Source organism: Syngnathus leptorhynchus, chromosome 2 (genome assembly GCF_054491065.1).
Source record: "Syngnathus leptorhynchus isolate UIUO chromosome 2, UIUO_Slep, whole genome shotgun sequence".
Taxonomy (NCBI): Eukaryota; Metazoa; Chordata; class Actinopteri; order Syngnathiformes; family Syngnathidae; genus Syngnathus; species Syngnathus leptorhynchus.
This window is the reverse complement of record NC_141196.1, coordinates 20,122,281-20,134,726: the sequence shown is the minus strand read 5'-3', so window position 1 is coordinate 20,134,726 and position 12,446 is coordinate 20,122,281. Positions and strand designations below refer to the sequence as shown.

The 12,446-nt window shown below is 38.9% G+C and overlaps 1 protein-coding gene across 1 annotated transcript; it reads right to left on the bottom strand.

Annotated features, from left to right (window-relative positions):
• Positions 1-4,636: 4,636 nt before the first annotated feature.
• Positions 4,637-11,368, bottom strand: zc4h2 (zinc finger, C4H2 domain containing). Its single transcript, XM_085906481.1, has 5 exons — positions 11,215-11,368; positions 8,984-9,155; positions 8,591-8,763; positions 6,771-6,933; positions 4,637-5,275 (listed from the first exon to the last, which is right to left on the bottom strand). The coding sequence occupies exons 1-5, from the start codon at positions 11,265-11,267 to the stop codon at positions 5,162-5,164; spliced, it is 675 nt and encodes a 224-aa protein (XP_085762607.1). The 5' UTR covers positions 11,268-11,368; the 3' UTR covers positions 4,637-5,161.
• Positions 11,369-12,446: the final 1,078 nt, after the last annotated feature.

Genomic DNA, 12,446 nt, shown 5'->3' with positions numbered 1-12,446 from the left:
GGAAGGTGTTAGTGTGTTGCGTGCATGCATTTGTATGTATGTGTGTGTTTAAGGGGCTAAAACGTCTTGGTTGGGGGGAAGCTAAATTTAGGCCGCAGATGGGCCTGGCTGAACTTCCATTCTTGGAGAGTTGATGCTCAGGTTTAAAATTAAAAAGGTGATAGACCAGTGACACTTTGTGATTGGTGTGTGTTGTGTGTGTGTGGGGGGGGGGTCATTTTATTACGTGTCAGCTGCCTGACATTTTCCGGAGAGAAGCCATCAGTCAGCTGTTCTTTTGCCAAACCCAAGCATGTCTTAATAGAATTTATGTACAGATAGTGCATAGTTCAAATTGCTGGCATTCACTGAATGCACAGGAGAGACAATTCTTTGAGAACACGTTACACATTTTTGTAAATTTTCTATCCCATTCATACGAAAACATTAATGAAATTAACCTTTGCTCCAGTGTTGCTCAGAGCTTGCATAACTGTGTGAATTTTATTGACGTCCAAGCCCCTGGTAATAATAGTGAGACACCCCTTTGGTGAAAACGTCCAACTCAATATACAGAGCTTCATAGTTCACCAATGAAACCCACTTTAGCTGCTCCATGAAGACTTTGCTGAGCTGATGGATGTTCGAGACCTTGCGCTCCTCAAAGTTCCATTGATGCTCAATTTTGTTCGGTGCTCATTGTTCATTCCATCACCTTTTCCCTTAGTTTCTCTTGCTGTGTGGTATGATGAGCTAGTGGCTCGGGCATAGTTGTGACATTTAAGGTTTGAATCTCATCTCCAGCCTTTCTGTGTGAAGTTTGTATGTTCTCGCCATGCTTGTGTGGATTTTTTGCTGCAACTGCCACCAACACTCCAAAAACATTCCTGCTAAGGTGATTGTAGACTTTCCCAAATCTTGTGCAAGTAGCAGAAATTCATGTATAATTCAGGTTCACTGAGATGCAATGACAAAGGAAAGTAAACTGAGTTGCGTTTTTTCTCCACTAGGTGGCAAAAGTGATACATTTCAGGGGATATTCCTGTTGGAAACACAAAATGAAGACGCTACCTTCTGTTGTGGGGCTCTTACATTTCAATGTGGGAACGCACATTAACTCAAAATTCATTTACAGAGTGAATTGTGACGGTATCCATTTTTTTTTTAGTTTCTTAGTTAATGTATATGTCTGGTACTCAATACATTTGTTTTGGTGGCTATATGATGAGAAAAATTCCTCATGTCTTTAATGAACTGCCTGTTCTTCATGTCTTGCTGCTGCAACATGCGTGATTCAAATAATCAGCATGGTTATCAAGCTTATTCAGAGTTTGCTAATGAGGAAATCATTTGAAAACTGGCAGAATAAGTGGCCCTCCTTGCTTCTACCTGTGGTCAAGCAGAAAGCTTAGTAATTGTTTTATTATTTGGTTTTCAATGTGGTTTATTGTCTATTTTTTGACAAATTTTTCATGTAAGTATTTACTGTTATTATTCCTGGCTATCGTAGGATAGGGATGGAGCATTAGAGTTAATGATTGCTGTTCCGGAGAAGAAAATCTGTGTTGTAAGAATGGAGCTCTATTGTAAACTGAATAATAAATAACCAACTTGAGTTTATTGGAGATTCTAAAAGCATATTTGGATAGCACAGAATGAGGGTTTGTGTGGTCGACAGAAATTACTGTCACAGTAATCAGCGCCAGGAAGGCCTTCTCCATTATCAGAAGAACCGTGGCACATTTACAACCTAATTTATAATAAATGAAAATTTATTACAAAGATTCTCTTCATTTTTTAGCATTTCTCTTCTCTTATTATTATTTTTTTTTGAGAGGGGACACATCAGATTTGAGCCTCTAGCAGCGGTGGGCAATAAATTGGTTTTAGAAAAACTTGTTGAAGGAATGTTGGGCTTGCAAAATACAGTGTCTGTAGCGATACATGTTGCTATATTTAATATTCAATATCAGTGTTGAGTATGATGTATATTTTATTGCATTTGTTATCTAAGTGTGCTCTGCACCGCCTAGCGCTTGAAGTCAGCACGCCCGTGACCCTTGTGAGGAAAAGCGGTTCAGAAAATGGATGGATGCTTTTGTCACATTATTAGATTAATAGTATAAGTCTGAAATTCTGATGATATATCTAGCATAGTTGCCAGTATTTAGCATTTCATATTTAGTATTGATGATGCATATGATAGAGATGTGATAGTGGAGGTATTATCAGATGAATTTAGTCAGCCATGTTTCTACTGAAACCATTGGTGGGGCTCAGATTTTTAATTTCCTTGGGGGGTAAATGGGTGGGCAAATATCAAATCAATCTTTATTTGCGAAGTTGAGCATGCCAAACAATGAATTTGACTCCGGTAGATCTCGGCCTCTGTACATTTAGGTAGCTAACATTCAGGATGACGTGCAAAAATTGACAATTATATATTATATTATATTATATTATATTATATTATATATATAGATATTGCAGCGGGTCCAGAAAACAACAACAAAAATCTTGACAAATGCAAAAAAAAAATCTTTAAAAAATGCTAATGAAGATTCGTTATATGTTCCCAACGTGGACGGGTGGAAATGTGGAAAAAAATTCCCAGAAAATAAACAGAATATACCCAACAGTCAATATTTCAGGGAGGGGGAGGCTCTTTAGCTTCGCCAGTGACTTAAACCCCATGTACCAAACGCTCGGTTTGCCACGTCACTGGTTGGATTATTTTGTGTCTTAAATAAAGCCCACCAGCATTAGTGTGAGGCCTTTAAGGAAGTTAAGAATTGGCAACATCGTTCTCAAGGTCCTGAAGTTGAAGCCTGTCTCGCTTTGGTTCATTTGGTGTCAAAATTCTCAGAGAATGTGAAGAGTGGTTTTAAGAGAAAGCAAATGACTCTCGTTTGGCCTTTTACTATAGTTCTCTTTACTCCGGTCCATGTTAATACTGTGCATGTATGCTTTCTGTTTCCCACTGTGGTCAGCGTGAGGAGTAACAGGTTTCTTCAGCCTTGAAAACCGTTATCAGAGTGAAGACACAATTGCAGTACCAGACACTGCAAGGCAGACTAAATACACCCCTGAGCTATATGGCCTGGTTCCAAACATCTTTGATATGGCTGTCTCCTGAAGACACCGATGCATTTAATCTGATGCCATTGGACCTTTTGAACAATTCTTTCTTTTCAGAGTGCACATGTAAGGAGAGTTTGTAGAAAACGCCTCGCTGCCCTCCAATGCTCCTCTCTGGATTTGGGAGGAACTATTTTGTGGAAATATGCGGGTCACAGCAACCTGTGGTCGCCTTAGCAACTACGAAAGAACGTGGAGTTGCCGTGGCAACAGATGAAATGAGGGGTTACCGTGACAAAAACACTACAGGAACTCGTTTAGCAGGACCTCTCTGTCCTTTTTTCAGACAGGTAGGATCAGACATGACAGGCACACAATTTGTACAATGTGAGGGGCAATGTTAAGGTGGAGTCAAATGTCTTCATTTTTAATATACAGCCATATATTGCATACTACAAATACTCGATGTTTTATAACGTAGATATGTCAACCTGTACAAAAATAAAAGTTGTGGTTGACACATTGTACATCGCATTCAAAAAGTTCACAGAACAACATTTAAAAAAAAGATAAAACAGTTCCACTCCTTTTTGTGCTTGAGTCCACCCACCAACACACAATTTTGAAGAAAGAATGTATCAAAGATTAACTTTGCTAAATTTGGCTCAACTTTCCAAATTTCGAACCACTTCAGTGGCTCTCGTTATCTGTCAAATTAACCCAATGTCTGATGTCTGTTGATAGAAGATTTTGCTTGTTTAATTCATATTCTACAAACAAAACAAATGGGAATACTGTGTTTTGACGAGTTGGGAATATTACAAAAAATATTAGGGTTGGCTTCCCTTTTAAGTTTGTGGCTCAAATCTCAGCTCCAACATTGCGTGTTCAATGTTCAATGCTGTTTGGACTTTCTCTAAGTATCACACAGCACCTCCTGCATGTCAGACATGCGTGTTAGGGTAATTGAAGACTCCAAAATGTTTGTAGTTGTGTAAATGTGAGTTGCGTTCGGCTGGCGACCAGTTCAGGTCATACTTCTTACTTCATACACTTCTCAAAATGTATCTGGTATATGTTCCGTCGTGATCCCAATGAGAACAAGTGATGTAAAAAAATGGATAGAAGCCTCTGAACACTACATAAGCAAGTGAAATCTTCTCGGAGGCCTCTATGGAGTCTTACCTCAAACGTGTGTCATGTAAATGTTTTCAGTTTAGAAAGATAATTCTAAGATCAATAGCTTGGCTTTGGTGGATTCTACAAGTATGCCACTTTGTGTGTGTGTGTGTGTGTGTGTGTGTGTGTGTGTGTGTGTGTGTGTGTGTGTGTGTGTGTGTGTGTGTGTGTGTGTGTGTGTGTGTGTGTGTGTGTGTGTGTGTGTGTGTGTGTGTGTCGAAGCAATGCTACGAGAAAAAGGACTTTGGACAGGTGACACAGCCACACAGATTACAGAAAGAATACATTATCTACCTGAGTCCAAAAAGTTTTGGTTGGATTGTGATATTTTGAGGATGGCAAGTTTTTTTTTTTCGAATATAAATAACAAATACAATAACACAATTTGGTAAAAAAGAGACATTTATTTTCATATCACTGTATTAAAACTTACAACACAATATAAAGAAAATCGCATTTGTCTGTTTTTCCCTACATGGGTAGATGGTCATTTTCACACTGTAAACATAAAACATTATTTTATTAAGCCTATTGTATTAACAAAAATCACACCTGACAATCACAGAAGCATGCATAAAATGATTTAAAAACAAACAAACAGAAATTACAGTCCATATCTAAGGCAATAAACATGACAGATATCGTTTTGTTATATTAATGCAGGAAGTCGAATGAGGGACAATAAACCGAGAGTGGAAGTCATACAGTTATATATTAACACACGAAAAGCACAGATAGAAGCACGCAATGAAGATATAACCCAATCCTGGATCAGTGGTAGACTGATATCAACAAGGTATAGTACCAATAATATATTTTGCCAAATTGTTTGGGAGTCTTCCTAATATGCATCTCTGTCCCTTATTTTGCATATGATCATTGATCAGCACACTGGGCCAGTTTGCAATAAATAGAGTCAAAGGATCTACTCGTCCGGCTTCCTCTTGGGCTTCTTAGGGTTGCGTGAGCGGCTCTTGGCCTTGCACAAGGGACAGATGGGAGCATTGCGGTGAATCTGCTGGTGGCACGACAGGCAAGCCTAGAGTGAGGATAAAGAAGACGTTGTTTCATCTGAAAAGAGACATTTCTCAAAGAGCAAAATAACAGTTTCCATAGAAAAGCTTAATGTTCAGTGCGGGTGTGCGCAAGTATGTGATAACCAAAACAATGGCAGACAACGGTGTTTAGAGACTAAACGCCCACCGATTCCCCTACTTGAAAGTCTCTCTTCTGAACAATGAAGTTCATTCGAGCCAAAGCTATGATTATTGTTTTTTGCACACTTCTAGTGGCATTTAGAGGCGATTACAAACGTCTTAGGCGAGGGCGTAGTCAGTTTTCGCCAATCACCGCAGACCTCAGTCCCAACGATGAAAGGTACACCAAAAGATTAAATGACATTTTTCCGATTAGGCCTGGTAGGACAAGTTGTTATTACACAGATACTAATTGAGGTCTAGACCAGCGTTAGAATCAAACCTTGGTCCTTTTAAAATGGACCAAACACTCAGGTCTGATTATACCCTAAGTCACCTGCTGGGCTAACATAAATGATTTATTTTCTTAATAATTTTGGTTTTTATTCATTTGGTCCATTTTATGATATTAATTTTGTTGTTCATCCAACATTTGAAACTTGGCTGCATGGTGGTCGACTGGTGAGCACATCTAACTCACAAAGCAGAGGGTTCAATACCTTCCTGTGTGGAGTTTGCATGTTCTCCCCGTGCCTGTGTGGGTTTTCTCCACCCGGTTTCCTCCCACATCCCAAAAACATGCTTGGTCGGCCGATTGAGCACTCCAAATTGCCAATAGGTGTCAATGCGAGTGTGGATGCTTGTTTGTTTCTGTGTGCCCTGCGATTGGCTGGCGACCAGTTCAGGGTGTCCCCCGCTGACTGCCCAAAGTTAGCAGCTCCAGCACATATGCGACCCTTGTGAGTAGAAGATGGATGGATGGATGGATGGATGGATGGATGGATGGATGGATGGATGGATAAAAAAAAGTCTGTGTTGCCGCAAGTGACCTTACCGCCGACCAGTATTAATTTTGCGAAGTGGCCACGAAATGAAAGACTTCACGATGTATGTATGTGACCTGTGACCTGTGCATGCTGAGCATGGGAAATAAGTGCCCCGATATATACAAAATAAATATCGTATTGATGATCTCAAAATCACGTTTTCTGGTATCGCGATTTTGTTCTAAAACGAAAAATCATTCAACCTTAATCAGGACAAACTTATAGTGAGAAGAACACTTTTTTTTTCTCCCCCGCAACAAAGTACATTTTTGTTTCCTTAAATATGCAGCAAACATTTTGGTGTTGTTTTTTTTTTGTGTGGAACTGTGTTTAGTTTTACAAGCTTGGTCACAAAACGAATTAAACCTCTAAGTCAATTAAAAAGAACAACGCAACATATATTATTATGATTACATTTAAGTACAATTAATTAAATACAAACACAGTAATTTAATTCAAATAAAATCGCACCACCCGACTTCCCCTCGAGTACTTTTAGGCTGATAATTACCTTCATGGGTGGTGGTTGCTGTCTGAAAGTGGCCGTTTGGCGAGCATCTTGTTTCCGGGACACCTGAAGCTGCTGTGCCGCTGCCGCAGCGGCAGCGAGGGATTCCGGAATAGCCGGCTCATGTGGCTCCTTTTGCCACTCGGCTTTTTGCTTCTCAAAGTAACTGTCAAAGGCAAAGACAAGACAGACAGAGGGCTGGCTGTGAGTCTTTCAGGATCTCACAAATCCCATCCCATCGCACAACAACACAAAGAAAAACGGTTTTTTTTTATGTTCTTTCTAATATACAACTCTGGGACAAAGTACAGTCATAGAAAAAAATAGTTGAATTAATGTGAGTGTCTTTGTACATGGGCAGGGAGGGCTGAGGACAAAAAAAAAAATGCCTTGGTTTTTATGCCTGACTGGCGCATTTCTTCCTCAAAAAGGTGATATATCCCATTTCATTCTACTATCTGGGTTCTCTCAGAATTGCTTTAGTGATGGAATACAATTCACTGAAGAAGAAATCTAATGGGTTGGCTTTCCGGTAACCATATCCCATCAACGTACCACGTATTGACAGTGCATTAACATAACGCATCTCAATATTTTATGATCAGTCAGCGAATGATCGATATGGATTTTTTCTCAATTAATATTTCAAACTGATTTTCTTTGAGAGAGAATTCCGACTCGTCACGCAGATGTGTCAGTTTCTCAGAGAGCATTTGAAAATTATAATACGCAACAGGCGTATGAGGTGTCGGTTTATTTACTTGAAAGTTGCTCTGCCACCTACTAAAGATAAAAAAAAAGGATTGCATAATTACTTTTCTAACAGTAAGATGCGCTACTGGTGAGTCTGGCAGCATCATGGCTCTAAGAACAGAATAAGAGCCATCAACCTACACTGCCAGTCAACAACCAATCGATGATTCAGCCGTGATCCTCTCAATTAGAATGTGCAGGAAATGTTTGGTTGAGATGTTCCCAATTAAGCCAATTGGCAACCAAAATCTTTAGATAAACAAGACATGCAGATATATCGCTCCGTCCAGCATCCATACGAACTCCTCCCGACAACATTGATTTGTTCAAAACAACTCCAGAGCAAAAAATGTTCACTAAGAAAATCTTTCACTCCTTCATTGCAAACAACCACACTAATGGAAAGTGAATACAACGATTTTCCTGGGCGAAACCAAGTTATCAGGCAGGCTAGGGAAATTAGCACATTAGAATCTCTATCTCTAGTAATGACTGTCCACATCCAAACACAAATCCAGAGATGTTTGCAAATCCCTACTTTGGCCGGAGTTGTCAGAAACTACTTGCAATGAAAAAAAATCTCCATGGATGCGAGGATGAGAAGACAAACCACAGAAAACTATTTCCCGTTTGCAAGGCAAAGCCCAGGAAGACCTGTTACCTGTCAGTTTCACAAAGCCGTCGTTATGGTTGCTGCAGTGCTACTGAAACCTGGAGATGTTTTTCATTTTGGAGCGCACAGCCAAAAGTGACAGCATGAAAAACCTCACACTTGATATACAGCAGTATACTCTTGAAAGTCACCAATTTTGGTGCTTCTTTGGAGAAAATAAATCTGAAGTCAGTAAAATTAGCATCAAAGTCACACAAAACCACTGCTCGAAGGGAGTTTTAAGTTTTGTTGGTTGTTTTTTTCTTTTCTTCCTTTCTTGGTGGAAAATGCTAAGTGGAAACTTGTCATGTTTCTTGTGGACATGGATTTTTATTAGCCGGGGATCGACCCCTGCAAATGACAGGTGTCCACTGTACTTTGAATTGTGTGTGCGTGCATGTGTGTATGTTATACTGACTCCAGGGAGAGCTTCTCCTCTTCTTCATTGAGGTGAGGGAGTCTGTGCAGTCCCAAAGTCATCCTTAGTGCATCAACATGCTCCTTCAGAGGTTTGTACTCATCATGCAGGCGACGAGTTGTTTCTAACAGCTTGTTCAGGTCATTTTCAGACTGCTTGATTGTGCTTTCCATCTTTGAGAAAACAAAAATACACCTAAAAGCCTGAACTTTAGCAACCAAAAGCTGTTAATTTGGAAGTCATCGTGCCACTATGCCACAATACATCCTTGCATCTTTTTTTTTTTACAAAGTAATTAGTTTCCTTGTATGGCCATGTCAAAGTTAATTGAAGAATCCTGTCGACCATGCAATAAAGATGATGATCATACAGCTCGGTGTGACATACACTCACCACATTGATATCTGCATGGATAAGTCGGAGCTCCTCCACATGTGCCATCTTCTCCTGCAAGAGGAGATCCATCTCTTGCTTGTACTCTTTTAGATGCTTCTCCTCAGACTCCAGAGCCTCAAACTCAATCTTTAGACGAGACTTGATCTTCTGCATTTGGACTGTTTTGTTTCTGTTGCCACAAAAAGAAGACACTTAGCTCATCTTGTTCACAACAGAAAAAAAAAAAATCAATAAATGTTAACTTGTAAACAACCCCACGGTAATTTGCAACAAATGGATTGGGGCCCAGAAGTTGTCAACAGATTGTTAAAAAAAAAAAAAAAAAAACATAAGTTGCGGTTGTTATGCCAGAGTATTGTTTACTGTTATTATGCAGTAGTAAGACAGGTAAAAGGATATTATCAAGAGTTTTGTAATTTTAGCTTTGTCATGTGTCACCTGATATGACAACTATTATAAAATGGGCTGTAGGAAAAAAGGGATTACTACAGTAAAGTGTCTTTACTACAGTAAAGTGTCTTTACTAGGGGTGGGCAAGTTTCAATACTCAAGGAACCATTTTGACTGTCACCCACAGGAAAAAAAAATCACTGTCAGTGTTGTGACAGGTTGGTGACTCTTTGTTTCTCAATGTATCAGTTGTTATAAAGTTGCTGATCCTTTATAATTTGTCCTTTTATTCTAAACTCATTGTGTTATAAGCCTGAATCCATAATGTATCAGTTGCTTTGCAGTTGCTGTTTCCCTGATATGCTTTCTCCTATGTCAACCTTTATTCTGTCATATGGAGGATGCTTGTGCACTGGGATTTGTGTTTCACACATTTTTATTAAAAAAAGAATAGGTTTTTCCAATGTCTTAAAAGTAAGCCTGTTGCGTTTTTTCGGCACAATTTCTCCCACCGTTGAAAACACCCATTCACACGGGACAGATGAGGCTGGAGTGCAGTGTGGTGGGTCTTTTGATTGTCCCAGTCTCTGCCTTGGGGACCGGTCTCACCGGACCCATCACTAGTTGTTAGTGTGCTGAGTTTTCTTCCAAGTAGAACATCTAGTTTTCTTGAGTGGCCAGCCCTGCTTTCTGTTGATACTTGATAGACTTTTATTTTTCAACTTTGGTGTCATGTCTGCTTCTGAGTCCAAATCTGTCTCCACACGTAACAGGGAGCTCCAAAACATCTTTGACGTCCAGATTAAGGACAATACTGCATATGTCTGTTTATAAATGTAAAAAGTCAGTTGGAGCCACCCAAAAATGCAAACAAAAAATGCAATAATTTATTACTTGTGGATTGTGCAATCAGCTGCTCAATTGACTTGAGGACTATTTCAATTAATGTAAAATGTATATTTGTAAAATAACAGCCAATTCAAACATTTATTTCACCTGGTTAATGTGATTTTTTTTTGCTCCTGAACCTCAGCATATTGTGTCTGTCAACACATCAGTGCTGTAACTCTTCAACTTCATGGAGACATGATTGCAAGACATCACCTATGAAGCTATGTTAGTAATGTTTGTTTTTAAAATGTTTATTTAGTATGAACACAAAGCAGTCTGTTTTTTCCAGAAACGTTTCTTGGGTTTATCGTTTGGCGACCTGGGTCAAATGTACAGTAGCTCAAACAAATCAATCATGTTTTGCTTATTGGTGCTTGTGTCAAAAACAATCTAAAACGTTTTACTACACCACAATCTTAGCATTTACATTTAGAAAAGCAACAAAGTACGGTCATTAAAATTGAGACATACTCATTATTTTCCAAAGAAAGTCACAACAGACAAATGACAGAGCATCATGTTGTTGCAAACGCCTAGTATAGATTATGCCTGCAAATATTCTCAAATATATTTTTGTAATTATTTTAAAAATGAGCAAAGAATGGACAGTGAGTTCCAAAGTGCAGCTGGCTGAATAGCTAGCGCGACCACAGCATTGCTTCACAAGCCACATCTGGAATGCTGGAGGACGTGTGATTATACTGTTTATATCAGCTACAGCCGATGTGTATCTATGCAATTACGCCAAAACGGCAAAAAAAATAAACAAAGACTCGCTTTGCCCGTTTTGCGGAGAAGCGGGGAGCACAGTCGCTGCTAACCAATGCTAGCCTCCGCTAGCTAACAGGGTAACAAAGCAGCCAAAGGGGGGCTCTGTCTGGTGTTGCATTCGCTGACCTTTTGCAAACGTCAGGCGTTTTTGTTGTTTACGTGTTTTTCAGCCTTACCGTACTTCCAGGATGTTTTCTAACTTGCACATGATTTCTTGTTCGTCCGTCATGATGAGAAAAATCCCTTAACTCGTCGTTCAGCAGGTGCTGCCGTGTTGCCGGGTGGTCTCTCTTGTTGATTTATAAGGGGGGGGCAAAAAAAAAAAAACAATGGCTGACGTGACCGCGCACATGAGCGCGCTTGCTCAAGGTGATGCCTTGGCAAATTCTGCACCCACGTCAATACGGTTGTTCGTATGCCAGTAGTTTGTATTAACAGCATTATAAGGTGACACTCGGAGCAGATTAAAAACTAGTAGTAGTACAGTATTTAATGTTATTCCTTTACAAAATAAATAAAATATACTGACTCAAATGTAGTAATCCAGTTTTTAAACAATGTTTTGTCAAATATTATTTCAAACCATCTTTTCTATGAATACTTTTTTTTTCTCGATCGTTTCTAGTTATGAGTATTCACTCTTTGATTTCGCTCCGATACCAAAACACAGATACATATAGCGCGATTTATAACATTTTAATTAATTATCGTGGGTGGTAAAGTTAGATGTGAATTTTACTGATCACATAACACCACAGATAAAGTGTCAGGTGAGGCAGTGTTCTTTGATATAAACAATGGCCATTAAGTTTACTACAAACACTATTTCAAAAACTATATTTGAAAACACCACCTAATGTAGTTTACATGCAGGACAAATGAGCAATAAAATTACATATTGTAAAATCATACACAAATATACTTACTGTCTCAAAATATTTTTTTTGTTAAAAAATAGCCTTAAATTGGATTTAAAATTAAGGACACAAAGCTTTTGTGATTAAATAGACCTAGCAATTTTTATAGCACTTTTCCATCAAACATCGTATCAGAGAGTGCTTTCCACAGTAAAAGCAGGGACAACCAAGAAAGGACACACTCACGCACATACAGCCAGAGGGCTACACTGATGATCGTAAAACTCAGAAATACTATTGCATAGAAAACAGAAAATTGCACCACAGAGAATTCAGTCATAAGATAAGTACAATTTTGCCATTTTGCAGAGGAGTGATTAAAAGTTTTACATCTGCAATAAAATCTAGTAGATTTGTATCTCTGTGATTTATAAGGCAATGATTACTTCTTCTGCATGGTTACTTGTTTATACAAATTATGTGGTTTTCCTCACATTGTATTTTATTCAAAATGTCGTTCAAATCAACTGATAGTCAAAGCAAAACAATGA

What these genes read in the sequence shown, in the direction of transcription:
- zc4h2 (XM_085906481.1), bottom strand. Translation starts at nt 11,267, where the DNA reads ATGACGGACGAACAAGAAATCATGTGCAAGTTAGAAAACATCCTGGAA. An exon ending in TCCATGCAGATATCAATGTG is followed by an intron (nt 8,764 to 8,983) that starts GTGAGTGTATGT and finishes GTTTTCTCAAAG; the next exon opens with ATGGAAAGCACAATCAAGCA. An exon ending in AGCAACCACCACCCATGAAG is followed by an intron (nt 5,276 to 6,770) that starts GTAATTATCAGC and finishes TCCTCACTCTAG; the next exon opens with GCTTGCCTGTCGTGCCACCA.